The 13,156-nt window shown below is 59.1% G+C and overlaps 5 protein-coding genes across 5 annotated transcripts; 1 reads left to right on the top strand and 4 right to left on the bottom strand.

The window, feature by feature from the left end:
• Nucleotides 1-133: 133 nt before the first annotated feature.
• A1Q1_05992 (uncharacterized protein) lies at nucleotides 134-4,528 on the bottom strand (the record flags this gene model as incomplete). The annotated part of the gene is made up of 8 exons (XM_014321201.1): nucleotides 134-703; nucleotides 746-1,868; nucleotides 1,957-2,168; nucleotides 2,231-2,695; nucleotides 2,742-2,997; nucleotides 3,081-3,407; nucleotides 3,489-4,431; nucleotides 4,492-4,528. 8 exons carry the CDS (start codon nucleotides 4,526-4,528, stop codon nucleotides 134-136), a joined length of 3,933 nt encoding a protein of 1,310 aa, XP_014176676.1.
• Nucleotides 4,529-4,989: 461 nt separating this feature from the next.
• On the top strand, nucleotides 4,990-8,859 carry A1Q1_05993 (RNA helicase, Prp16p; the record flags this gene model as incomplete). Its single annotated transcript, XM_014321202.1, has 8 exons — nucleotides 4,990-5,302; nucleotides 5,355-6,061; nucleotides 6,118-6,634; nucleotides 6,689-6,901; nucleotides 6,940-8,269; nucleotides 8,352-8,362; nucleotides 8,413-8,460; nucleotides 8,513-8,859. The coding sequence occupies 8 exons, from the start codon at nucleotides 4,990-4,992 to the stop codon at nucleotides 8,857-8,859; spliced, it is 3,486 nt and encodes a 1,161-aa protein (XP_014176677.1).
• A 564-nt stretch (nucleotides 8,860-9,423) lies between these two features.
• A1Q1_05994 (uncharacterized protein) lies at nucleotides 9,424-10,085 on the bottom strand (the record flags this gene model as incomplete). Its single annotated transcript, XM_014321203.1, has 2 exons — nucleotides 9,424-9,494; nucleotides 9,536-10,085. The coding sequence occupies 2 exons, from the start codon at nucleotides 10,083-10,085 to the stop codon at nucleotides 9,424-9,426; spliced, it is 621 nt and encodes a 206-aa protein (XP_014176678.1).
• A 666-nt stretch (nucleotides 10,086-10,751) lies between these two features.
• On the bottom strand, nucleotides 10,752-12,373 carry A1Q1_05995 (la ribonucleoprotein; the record flags this gene model as incomplete). Its single annotated transcript, XM_014321204.1, has 3 exons — nucleotides 10,752-11,687; nucleotides 11,747-12,180; nucleotides 12,232-12,373. The coding sequence occupies 3 exons, from the start codon at nucleotides 12,371-12,373 to the stop codon at nucleotides 10,752-10,754; spliced, it is 1,512 nt and encodes a 503-aa protein (XP_014176679.1).
• Nucleotides 12,374-12,459: 86 nt separating this feature from the next.
• Nucleotides 12,460-12,909, bottom strand: A1Q1_05996 (uncharacterized protein; the record flags this gene model as incomplete). Its single annotated transcript, XM_014321205.1, has 1 exon — nucleotides 12,460-12,909. The coding sequence occupies one exon, from the start codon at nucleotides 12,907-12,909 to the stop codon at nucleotides 12,460-12,462; it is 450 nt and encodes a 149-aa protein (XP_014176680.1).
• Between the last annotated feature and the right edge of the window lie 247 nt (nucleotides 12,910-13,156).

Raw genomic sequence — 13,156 nt, forward strand, 5'->3', positions numbered from 1 at the left:
TACCTAAGCCGGCATGTTTGCACCATTCGTCTGACCGCTTGCTGATATCGCCTGAGCGGTTTCTGTTGAGAAGATGAAGGAGGCGAACCGCAACGAGCGATAGAAAGATAGTCCATACATGCGAATGTCACGTCTATGCTAGTCGTAAGATACACTCGAGCCTACGTCGAGCCTTCTCGCGCACGACCCAGCTGGGTTCGATGACGCCATTCCCATAAACCCGGTCGTGCGCCTGAATAGCGTCTGCCGTCTTTAGATTTTTCGCACCGAGCTTGGCGAGTAGGGCTGAGGCGTACTTAACGTCAATGAGCTCGTTACGGAAGATGTTCGGAGGCTCCTCCACGAACAGCTCAGTTGTGTTATCAGCAGCACTGAGGAGCGCGAAGTCAGACTCCGCGCCATCGATGTCCAGGGCTTTGGTCCAGAGCCACTCTTCCCATTGCGCGCGCTCGGCCGCGTCAACGAGCTGTGATTCAAGCCAAGACCACCAAAGCTCAACGGCCTTCTGCTGCACCACGGGGCGCTTCAGACGCAGCCCTCGCTGCACGATCGCCGCTGCTCCCTGCCGGATCTCAAGATCATCGTCCTGCAGTAGAGCGAGGAGTGCACGTTGCAGGACAGTCCGCGAGCTGGAAGGTGAGCCATACAGGACGTCTACCATGCTCTCGAGACTTCGCAGAGCGGCCATTCGGCTGGGTTCGGCCTGAGGTCAGTATAATTCAACTATAGCAGGATATCAACTCACTCGCTCCTCCGCAGCCGCCTCCGCAACGAGCGCGGCCAGCTTCGCGACACGCTCAGCGTCTTGGCCGGCACTGACACGACCCATGGCCGCCAATGCCGCCTCCTTCAAAGGCACGCAACGTGTGCTCTGGTATCGCTTCCATACGATGTCCGCAATGACCTCCCGGTTCTCCTCGAACTCTGCATCAAGCGGCCAAGAAGCGAGAACGTCGAAGACGGCAGTATGCACGCCGTCGCCGACCGGCGACCGACACAGCTTCATGAGTGCCTTCAATGCAGCAGGAGTGTAGTCCGCAGCACCAAGGTGCTCCAGAGCGGCAAGGTGGGCATCCTCAGGCATCGCAGGGTGCAGTAGATCCGCGAGGTTCGAGGACAGCAAGGCCTTCGCAGCGCTGGCGCAGAGGAGATCAACACCGGGGGCGCTTGGCCTCCTGAGGGACGACAGAGCGATCTCCTTGATGATTGACGGTAAGGAGGGCGTGAGAGGCTCGACCAGTGAGGTGTACGCGTTCACGCAATCAACAGCGGCAGTTACGATGGTGGGGTTGCGTTGTTGCCACAGCGATTCGCGCATCCGGTCTTCGAGAATACGTCGGTCTTCGTTGGAAACCGTCTCCCACTCGATGACGTCCGTGATCAGATGCTCCAGGAACAGGAGTCGCCCGTGGACCAGATTGAGATCCATTGACGAGTGGGAGATGCGAGTCGCTGTCACCTTCGCCTTCTCGACGGCCTGGTCGGGACTCAGGAGACTCGAAAGGGCTTGGCTAGCCACAGCTCTGACTTGAATGTCCTGGTTGGACAGGTACGCCTCAACGATGGGACAGAGTTGAGCAGCTTCGGTTGCACCGTCTTGAGACCAACGAAGAGATCTCAGAATAATGAGTACGGGGAACAACGGCGAGTGCTCGCCCAAGCCTGTCGGTCCAGCGCGGCGGTTGCGGACAAGGAAATCGTTGATCCACGGCATAAGTGTTGGGTACTTCCGAACCCACGACGCCAAAGTCTGACGGTTCGCCAGTGCGGCTCTCGTTCCAGCATCGCCTTGTGATCGAGGATTGTGGTTCAGCAGTCGGTGTGAAAGGGTAGAGAAGATGATCAGGCCACCGTTTCGAACGTTCCAACTGAGGGGTCAGCAGTACTCCCCGCCGCACGACGTACTTGGGCGAGCCAAATGCCTGCAACGCGACGGTCACGGCCCTCTCGAAGTACCTTTCCAGATACCTGGAGTGCTTAGCATCCAGAAGAAGGATTTTGAGACAGTTCAAGGCGTGGACCTTGGCAGCATCGGGTGAGGGAGTGTCGAGACGAGCCATAGTCACCAGCGCGTTGACAGTGTACTCCAACAGGTCGGCATCTGTGGACACCAGGGCCAAAGTTGTGTAAGGAAGAGCAGCCGATCTCCGAAGGGTGGAGATATGCCCCTTACCTATGGTGTAAAGCTCGGTCTGTGGTTAGATCACTGCATGGAGAGTGTAAAACTCACATCCAACCACTCCTTCACAAGGTCTTTCATCTCCGTTCTACGCACAGCGTCCACGACCGAGCCGAACGCCGGCGCAATCTTTGAGAACGTTCCTCTGTGTCGAACCTCTTGCAGCCACATGAGGAAGTGGTGACCGGCATGGTCGACTTCAGACCGCGACCAGACCTTCTGTTCCGGGACCCTCAGCGGCGCGGTGATGATGGCTGCCAGCATGTCACTGGCTTCCTTGGTTGCTCGCCAACAGCCGCTCAGGAGGCCGGTGTGATCAAATTCGTCCTCATCATCGCCGTCCCCGAGTACGTCGTAAGCTTTAGCGATCTCGTGAGCAGCAGTCTTGTCCTCAGTCTCGGGGCCCAGTGAGATGACCTTCGAAGTGATAGCCCAAACTCGCTCGATGATACCGAAGAGCTGGTGGAGGAAGGGTGACCACTTCGACTGACCCTCAGGAGTAGCGGTATCGAGACACTGAACAAGTTCACTGTTGTCAGAAGCAAATCGTTGATGTGCAAACATACGCAATGGCGCTCAGGAGTCCGTGCAGCGGGAACTCAACAATTCCGCTCGCAAGATCCGCCTCGCAGCGCTGGAGGTGACTTTCCAACAACTGCAACATGCCTTCCAGGAAAGAAGCAGCAGCGTCGTTACCCTGAGGCTGAATGACTTTCGTGAACAGAATGCTGAGAGCCGCCCGGCCAGCCTCGGCCTGGGTGTTTCTGGGATGGTTGATGGACAACTTTGCGGCGGACAGCAGCTCCTCTGCCTCAACGCTGCCGGGTTCAAATCCTGGAAGAGGCAGAGGGGACTGAGCGATGCTGATTGTCAATGACTGATATGCTCGCCGCAGACTTACACGTCCCTGGCTGATGTTCGCATTTCGGAGAACTCAGATGCCTGACAGGCAACCAGCGCTCGAACGCGCGTCGGGGTGTAGATGTACGCCCCCTCCGGCTGCCCGCTGAAGACGTCCAAGTAGCGTTTCAGAAGGTTCAGCGCAAAGATGGTGCGAACAGCAGGAGTCTCGCGACAGGCCAGGATCGCCGGCGTAATGTATTCGTCGGCGAACCACGCGTGGAAAGCTCCAGCCACAGCTAGGCGTTGCTCCAAGATCGTTCGCTGCTGCGGTGTGGTCTTCGGCCGCTTGGCGTCGCGCACCGTTGCATTCTGCAGGTCCTTCAGCCTTTTAAAAAACTGATACACCGCGGAGCTCATGTCGGTACGTCCACTGTCTGTCAGCGTCGGACAGCAACCTCATCCTCACCCAGCTTGAGGAAGCCCTTCATTCCACTCGAAACCTTGCACGATCAAGTTCATGACCTTACGCTCCAGTAAGTCCTTGCTACCGGTAACAAGCTCGAACGCCATAATCCGCAGCCTGTAGTTGGCATGATACAAGGCCTCCTGCAGCTTCTCCTGATCCAGATCTGCGAGAGAGGTCAGACCGTTCTGGACCCCGAATGCGGCAACCATGATCCAGGCAGCGTAGCACTCGTCTTCCCTCCCTTCGCTGGCAGCCTCGTCCAACAGTCCTAACAATGATTTCAGAGCACTCGGGTGGTCAGCCACGAGCGGAGGTAGGAGGTAGCGGCTGACGACCACTACGTCCTCTCCATCTTCCGTCACGAGTTTTGGCAGCAAAGGGCGAAGCATGGCCCTGTCGGCCGCGGCGTCCGCGCGCCCTGCACGCTCCCGTCCCAGAATTTTCGCGAGCAGGGTTCCACGGACGCTGGAAACACCATCAGAGCTTGTCACGTCCTCCAGAAGCTTAGGCATAAGGTCGGTCGGGACCAAACGAGCGGGGATGCTGTCGACCAGATGTCCAAGGGTTACGAGAGTCGAACGAACGCTGAGATCCTGGCGGAGGGTGTCCGACCAGAGCGGGAACAGGATCTCCTCATGGTTCAAATGGGAGGCTAGCCGCACGACGGCTGTCAGAGCTTCACCCGCGCGTTGAGGATGAGGCTTGGTCGTATTTGCCAGGCCCTGGCTCAAGAGCATGCCTAAAGGAGCACGGGGCTCCAAGGCAGCACCCAGCTTGTCGACAACAGCTCCAAGCAAAGGTTGGGGTATCGAAGACAACTTTGTGATCTGTCGACACAGGACGGTGAGGTACGCCAGGCGGCTGAGGACATCCTCCGATCCCTCGCCTGGTGCACAAACAAAATCGATAGCGTCTGTCAGAGTTGTCCTGATGTCAGCCAAGGCTAAGCGGGTAGCTCACCCAGAGATGAGCTCTTCGGGACCCTTTTTGAGCAGCGCCTTACGCGCTACCTCGCAGGCAGACGCGTTACGCTTGTCCATGTCGCGTGCTGGTCCTCGGAGATGGCAAAGAGATAGGAGCAGATCGAGGGTCTGATAACAGATCGATCATCCGAAAAATTGGTTCCGTCCGTTCTATGACAACAATATCTCTACGGTGTTGCCGCCGACTAGAAGCAACCTCCACTCTTCCTTCGTCTCCTCGCTGTCCGCGCAGGAACAAGTGACGAGAGCCATCTCCAACTCAACTTCGGCCGCAGACATGTCGGAAAGCGATAAAAATGACTCAGGCGTGGACAGCTTTACTCACGGCGTCGCCGTCGAGGTGAGTTTATCGACATCGGCGTTCGCTGACAACCGTAGATGTCCCGTTTGATGAACATGGTGACACCGAACGATCTCCTCGCCCAGAGAGTTATCGACATCGCTAGGGGAAACCGCACTGGAGATTCATTCACAAAGGGTGCGTTCAGCTGTCTTCTAATCAAGGCTGACAAGCAGCGATGGGGACTTTCGGCAAGTTCCCGGTTGACGCGGTGCTCTCGCTTCACCAGAGGATCTTGGCCCACGACGCCCTCGCCTCGGCTTCCTCGGGCGGCTCCATGTCCGGAATGGATCACGAGGACTCGGATGTTCTTGCAGCTGAGCCGCGGAGGAAGGGTGGACTGCGACCAAGTGGGGCGGCGCCGAAATTTAAGACACCCGCACCTCGAGCCAGTCTTCTGGGTCTCGACAAGCTGGCCGCGGAGAAGCGCGCCCAAGCTAGTGAGCCTCCAAGCAAGCGCTTCAAGGTGGAGGAGCCGGAAGAGGGTGCTAGTGGAGTGTTCAAGGGTGAGTCGCACTGAAGTCTTCATGTGCTGACGACAAGTTCCTGCTGTCCCTGTCAAGCGCGAGCACACCCGTGTCAAGGCTGAGGAGACGCCGAGTCACGGAGGTGGACTGTCCGAGATTGCCCGTCAACGGCTAGAAGCTCGACGACGTGAAAAGAACAAGCCTCAGACCCAGACGTCCGCTGCCGTCCCCAAACGCGAGGAGCGTCGTGGGTTCGGAGACTTCCAGGAGAAGCTCAACAAGGGCAGCTGGCAGGACCGAGACCGCGACAGGGGTTACGATCGGAGAGACCGCGACCGGGGGTACGACCGCGATCGGGAGGACCGACGAGACGATCGTGGCTACGAGCGTCGCAGTGGAAAGAACTGGAGCGATGAGCCAACTCCAAGGGAAGACCGCCGGTACGATGGAGGGAGCATGCGTGTCCCGAACCGTGGGTGGGATGAAACCCCTAGCGGAAGACGTTGGGACGGTGGCCCAGGACCATCAGGACGGAGTCGCGGCTGGGATGAAACGCCTAGCAGGAGCCGAGACGATTCGCCCGTGTTCGAGGTCGATGCGAAAGAGTGGGAGGAAGAGCAGATGCGCCTGGATCGCGACTGGTACAGTTACGACGACGAGGGCGCCGTTGCCGGCGATGAGGAGCACAATCCGTTTGCCCAGTGGAGCAACCTTGAGACGAGCAAAGAGGCGGAGATGGAGCAAAAGGTTGCCAAGCGACAAACAGCAAGGCAAGCTCAATACGTGAGTGATGGCAATGTCTCGACCTGAGCTGACATCAGAATGCCGACACCGACAAGTGGGAGAACAACCGAATGTTGACGTCGGGTGTCATGAAAGCCGGTGACTTGGACGAGGACTTCGAAGACGACCCAGAATCCAAGGTGCACGTGCTGGTGCATGACCTGAAGCCGCCGTTCCTCGATGGACGCACTGCGTATACCAAGCAGTTGGAGCCAGTGACTCCGGTCAAGGATGTCACCAGCGACATGGCGCAGTTCTCCCGGAAGGGAAGTGCTCTCGTTCGCGAGCGACGAGACAGGAAGGAGCGAGAGCGCGCCGCGGCCAAAGCCGCTTCCATGGCTGGAACGACCCTGGGTAACCTCATGGGTGTCAAGGACGAACCCGACCTCGGTGAGGAGGGCAAGGAGGTCGACGAGAACAACTACAAGGCTGGATCACAGTTCGCGACGCATCTGCAGAAGAACGACGGAGTTTCCGACTTTGCGCGGACGCGGACGTTGAAGCAGCAGCGAGAGTACCTTCCGGCATTCGCTGTCCGGGAAGAGCTGATGAGGACTATTCGTGACAACCAAGGTGAGTTTTGAGGGCCGTCGCTAAACTGACAACCAGTCATCGTTGTCATCGGAGAGACTGGTTCCGGAAAGACGACGCAGCTGGGCCAGTTCTTGTACGAGGACGGATATTGCGCCAATGGCATCATCGGCTGTACTCAGCCGCGTCGTGTCGCGGCCATGTCCGTGGCGAAGCGTGTCAGTGAGGAGGTTGGCTGTGAGCTTGGAGGGACCGTCGGATATTCCATCCGTTTCGAGGACTGCTCTACCAAGGAAACGAAGATCAAGTGTGAGTCCCTAAGCCCGGACTGCGGAAGCTAACGGCAGTCATGACCGATGGTATTCTGCTGCGAGAGTCGCTGAACGACGCGGACCTCGACAAGTACTCTGTCCTGATTCTAGATGAGGCGCACGAGCGCTCTCTGTCGACCGATATTCTCATGGGTCTGCTCCGCAAAATTCTCATGCGCCGCCGGGACCTGAAGCTGATCGTGACGTCGGCGACGATGAACGCCGACAAGTTCTCAAAGTTCTTCGGAAACGCCGCCCAATTCACGATCCCTGGTCGTACCTTCCCTGTCGAAATCTACCACTCCAAGTCGCCTTGCGAGGACTACGTCGATGCCGCGATCAAGCAGGTGTTGCAGATCCACCTAACGCACCCGAAGGGCGACATCCTCGTATTTATGACGGGTCAAGAGGACATCGAAACGACCTGCGCCGTTGTGGAAGAGCGACTGGAGACGCTCGACGATCCGCCACCACTCGCGGTTCTGCCCATTTATTCGCAAATGCCCGCAGACTTGCAGGCGAAGATCTTCGAACCAACGCCTGACGGGCGGCGCAAGGTGATCGTGGCGACGAATATTGCGGAGACGTCCCTGACCGTCGACGGTATCCTGTACGTCGTCGACGGCGGCTTCTCCAAGGTCAAGATCTACAACCCGAAGGTCGGTATGGACGCACTCCAGATCACGCCCATTTCCCAGGCGAACGCCGGACAGCGTGCTGGTCGTGCCGGTCGTACTGGTCCAGGATACTGCTACCGCATGTACACGGAGATCGCGTACCTCAACGAGCTGCTGCCAAACAATATTCCCGAAATTCAGCGTACGAACTTGGCGAACACGGTGTTGCAGCTGAAGACACTTGGTGTGAAGAACCTGCTCGAGTTCGACTTCATGGACCCGCCGCCGCAGGAGAATATTCTGAACTCAATGTTCCAGCTGTGGGTGCTGGGCGCACTCGACAACGTCGGCGACTTGACCGATGAGGGCCGGATCATGAGCGACTTCCCGATGGAGCCGAGTCTGGCCAAGATGCTCATCGTGGCGACGAAGCACAACTGCAGTGCTGAGATGCTCACGATCGTATCCATGCTCTCGGTCCCGAGCGTGTTCTACCGTCCCCCGCAGCGTGCCGAGGAGAGTGACGCCGCGCGCGAGAAGTTCTTCGTCCCCGAGTCGGACCACCTTACGCTTCTGCACGTCTACACACAGTGGAAGAACAACGGCTTCAAGGACCAGTGGTGCATGAAGCACTTCCTGCACCCGAAGATCCTGCGCAAGGCGCGCGAGGTCCGCGGCCAGCTCGAGGACATTATGAAGGCGCAGAAGCTTCCGATCGTGTCGTGTGGCACCGACTGGGACATTGTCAGGTGAGTTGAGCGTTCTCGCGCGTTAATTAATGGCAGAAAATGCATTGCGGCCGGATACTTCCACCAAGCGGCGCGCGTCAAGAACCTGGGCGAGTATGTCAACATTCGTACTGGCCTGCCGTGTGTGTTGCACCCGACGTCAGCGCTGTACGGTCTAGGTTACATGCCCGACTACGTCGTGTACCACGAGTGTAAGTTGCCTTCCCCATGTTATCCAACCGTTCAGCTGCTAACAGTCCCCAGTGGTTCTCACATCGAAGCAGTATATGATGTGCGTGACCTCAGTCGATCCGTATTGGCTCGCCGAGCTCGGTGGCGTCTTCTTCTCAATCCGCGAGCGCAACTTTGACGGTCTCGCGCGTGCCCGTGCACAGAAGGAGTTCTCGCGCAAGACCGAGATGGAGGCCGAAATGGCGCGGCAGCGGGACGAGCGCGAGCGCGCCCAGGCCGACAAGATCGCCAAGGCGGCGCGGACACCGCGGATCGGCGGCGTCGGCACGCCCGCTAGGGCCGGAGCCACCCCACGGCGGGCAGGTATCGGCGCTGGGTCGAGGACGAGCGCGACGCCGCGGCGCAGGGGTGGCATCTAGACCCGAGAACCCTTCTTGTTGTAGTGAAACCCAGCAAGTAGATAGCATGCATACAGCCTAGCTTATAGTGTCGAAACATGTCCCCTCCGGCTCGCGTCCAGCGTCATGGCGTACTCGTGCGCTGCGGCCGTGTACGTCCGGCTTCCCCTCGGCCAGGGCCAGTGGTCGGCATCGAGGGGCCGGCGCCAGGCAAAGTCTGCCGGTGGGAGATCCGCGAATCCGTTCCACGCCGCGGGCCTGAAGTCAGCTACGTGAACCTCAGTGAGCTGTCGGTACGAAGGTGCAGAATGTGGCAGAAGGAAGAAGGTGACTCACGCGGGCCCGCCCTTGGAAAGTTTCCCCTTACTCGCCCCCTTCCATATCTTATCTATCTCCTTCTCTCTCCGTTCTCTTTCTTTCGCCTCTTTCTTCTCCTTCGCGGCCTTGTCCCTGGCTTCCTTCTTCTCCTTCGCGGCCTTGTCCCTGGCTTCTTTCGCCTCCTTCTTCTCCCTCTCCTTCCTCTCCTTGGCCTCCTTGGCCGCTTTCTCCTTGGCTTCTTTCGCCTCTCTTTCCGCCTTCTCCCGCCTAGCTTTCGCCTCCTTCGCCATCGTGAGTGCGATCCAGCGCTGTGTCTCGAGGTCTCTCGCTTTCTCCGCCTTGGCTGCGTCAGCGGCCCGGACGGCCCAGACCTTAGCACTCGCGGCTGACGCCGCCTCGGCCGCAGCGACCTGGGACGCGAGGTGTTTCTCCCACTCCTTCTGCGCTTGCTGCGCCTGATACGCCGCCACGGACGCGTAGGCTTGCCATGCCTCCATACTGCCGTCCTGTGGGGGCGCGGGTGGTGGGTGGGTCGTAGCCTTGGAGGCGGCGAGGAGCTTGGCGTATACGAGCCAGTCGGCTTCGGTGCGCGGCCACTCGGCTGCGCGTTGTGATTCCTGCGCTGCTTGCAGGGCGGAGAGGTAGGACGCCCACTGCACGGAGTGGCTCGGTGGAAGAGGTGGAGGTGGAGAGGGAGAGGTGGAGGACGACTTGCCGATCTTCTTGAGGTAGCCTTCGACTTGTCGTTTCTGTTTCTCGAGCGCGGTCTGCTCCTTTTTCGCGAAGGATTCCTGTTCGGCGGGAGTGAGGAGCGGATGGCCGGGACACTTGGGGCACGAAGCTGAATGCTCGGAGGGGAGGTGCCGGGGCGGATTGACTGTTGACTTGAGCGCGAAACAGCCCCGAATCGGGGACGTGTCTCGGGTCATCCTGATATATCTTCTTTCCTGCTAGAGAGACCACTTTGGGAAAGCAGAGGTGACGAGGGAGGTGACGGGAGAGGTGACAACTAGAGGACAGGTCAGCTGAGATAAGCCCGGAGCGCGGGGGTGGGTGAACAATGCGGGTCTCTATTGTCCGCAACGCCTGGCCTGGACCGCTCGTCGCCTCTGGTGTGCGATCGGCGCTGGTGACGGAGCAAAGAAGGACGCAGAGGGGTGCGTGGACAAAGCTCGTCGATTGGAGTGCAGTTTGATCGATGCAGAACTGACCTAACGATGAGAAGATGGTTAGTCAGACGTCAGTGCTTGCTGTGCAGTCGTCAGTGCCCCGACCACCTCGGCCTGATGGGCCCGATGCAGATCTTGGTCATCACGTTGCTATTAAGGCTGGCACGCGGAGGGCGCACGACCGGCAAAGTGTTGGGGTGACTGTTTTCGAGTCGATGAAGAACGCTTCTGTCTGTGCACGTCGCACTGCGTCGAACGCATGCTCCGCCCGTTGGCCGTCGCCACCGAAGTGTCGCCTCTCTCCCTGCCGTCAATCAGATGTCATGTCGATGCCCGCTGGCCTCGCTACGCTCGGTCAGTACCGTTGCAGCTCGCTTCGCTCGCTGCGCACCGCATAGTAGCACAAGTCACATAGTCTCAGACACTCTAGTTAGCCGCGCCGACGGCTGGGGGGAGGCCCGAGTCGGCCCTGTTGTCCTTCCTGTTATCCCGGTTGAACTTGCCGCCACGTCCGCGGCCCCTGCCGCCAAACTTGCCGCCGCGGCCACCACGTCCGCCGCGTCCACCGTGGCCGCGGAACTTGTCCGCGCGGGCCTTGTCCTGCGCAGCCTTGGCGGCGCGCGAGGCCTGGAAGTTGGCACGCTTCGTCCAGAACGCGCGCTGCTCCTCCTCGGTCGGGCGCTCAAAGGTGACCGGCTTGTCGCCGTAAGTGATCGAGGCGGCGTTGAGCTTGGAGAGCTCGTCGTCCGTGATCGCGCCGTTGTCCGACTTGGCAATGACACCAGAGGTCGAGTTGGGGGGGAAGTTGATGAAGGGAGCCTCGATGACGGCAGAGGCAATGACAGCCTCCTTCAGCTTGGTCCAGTCAGAGCCCTCGCCGGGGGCGGAGAACTTGATGCACGCGCCGTCAGTGAACTTGAGCTGCGAGGGGTCGGCGAGCGTGCCGTTCTCGGTGTCGACGTCGAGGGTGGTGCCGAGGTACTCGATGGTGACGGGCTCGTTCTTCTTCTGCTGCTTGCCCTTGCCACCCTCCTCGTCGTCCTCACGCTGGCGCTTCTTGCCCTCGAACGAGGGAGCCTCGCCGACGATCTCAACACCGTTGGGGATCTTGGCGAGCGAGGGGTTGAGACCCTTCTTCTGGCGCTCCATCTCGCGGAAAGCGTTGAACTTGGTGGGTTTGTTCCTGTCCTGCTTTCCGCGCGAGATCTCATTCTCGGGAATGCCCTTCTCCTTAGCCTTCATTTTGACGTAGGCATCCTTCGACATCTTCTGCATGTCCTCCTCGCCGAACTTGGGGATCGACTCAAGCTCGAGGAACTTGTCGGCGTCGGTCTGGTACGCGAACTCGGCGAAGACAGATCCCTAGCACGTTAGCACAGACACAATCGCGCACACGCAGGTCGCCCAAGCACACTACTCACCTTGAAGGCGCCCTTGCCCTTGCCCTTGTCGCCCTTGCCCTCGACGTCACCGCGACGCTTCCTGACAGCGTTGACCTTTCCGAACTGCTTGAAGTACTCCTCAATCTTCTCCTGCGAGTTGGCGTCGTTGTCTCCCTCGCCGAAGCCCTTCACGTAGACGGAACGGTTCCAAATGGTCGAGTTGGGCTCAAGGGGGCGCTTGCGGCGGACGTTGGCACCGTCCTCGGAAACGGCGAGGAGGGGGTCGTCGCCCTCCGAGGCAATAACCTGGCGGAGACCCTGGGCGACACCAGCGACACCGATGGGGGAGTAGTCGCGCATGCGCTTGAAGGTGAGGATGGTCTTGATGGGGACCCATCCCTCAGGGTTGCACTGGGTGAGGGAGAAGAAGAACTTGTCCTGGGGAAGGTTCGAGTCGGAGAAGTAGAAGGCCACTGCGGCAAGTTAGCACTAACGCTCCGAGTCAACAACAATGTGACACTCACCCTGGGCGGCCGACTTCTCAAGGGCCTCCTGGACCTCCTCGGGGGTCTTGCCCTCGACGACGGGGAGCTCCATCTTGGCCTCCTCAACGACGGGCTTGGCCTCGGCAACCTCAACAACAGGCTTGGTCTCCTCGACGGACATGATGTATGCGGGGTGGTGGGTGGAAATGGGAACTAGTGAGACAGAAAAGGAGAGAGTGACCGGAAATTAGGGTCTTTTGAAGTGGGTTAGTTTTGGAAGATGAGAGCTCGAAGGACAGAGTCGACGACAGCTGTTTGAGTGACGAGGTCGGGCGAGACGGGCGAAGATGGGAGGATTGGCGAGGAAGGGGAGTTGGAGGAAGAAGGGCGAGCAGCCGGGTGGAATCTGGGGAGGAGGGATTCAACGAGCTGGTGAACTTTTGCAGGAGGGGGCAGGGTCCAAGCTACCACGTGGGATGGTGGCGGCACGGTGGCAAAAATTAACACGAGCAACCCGATAACAGAGTCAGGTGACATCCGATCGACAGAGGGTGGGATTAATCCTTCAAAAAGAGCTCGGAAATAATCAACCGTTCCAAGACCTGTCTGAATGACTCTGGGCGGTGGATGGTGGAATTTGGAGCGCGTTCTGGATGACCAGCCATTTGTTTGGCGCCGTTGATGATCCCTGAATATCCTCTTTGACTGAATAGACATAGCGCATCGGATGCGTCGATTGGGTCATACGCCTCATGACCGCGCTACAACTCACCGACCCACACCGCACAGAGATGGCTGTCCCCCCTCCCCCCTCTCCTCGTCTCCCCGCCCTCAGGCTAAGGAGGCACCGGCCCTGGTAAGGAAGTCAGTCGCCTTCCTCGTCAGCCAGTCTCCCCCGCTAGTTATTGCGATGGATCCCCCCGTGCCATCTTCTTCTTCTTCCTTCCTCGTCTTGTCACCGTGC

The sequence above is a fragment of the Trichosporon asahii genome, assembly GCF_000293215.1.
Source record: "Trichosporon asahii var. asahii CBS 2479 unplaced genomic scaffold scaffold00075, whole genome shotgun sequence".
In the NCBI taxonomy this organism is placed as follows: domain Eukaryota; kingdom Fungi; phylum Basidiomycota; class Tremellomycetes; order Trichosporonales; family Trichosporonaceae; genus Trichosporon; species Trichosporon asahii.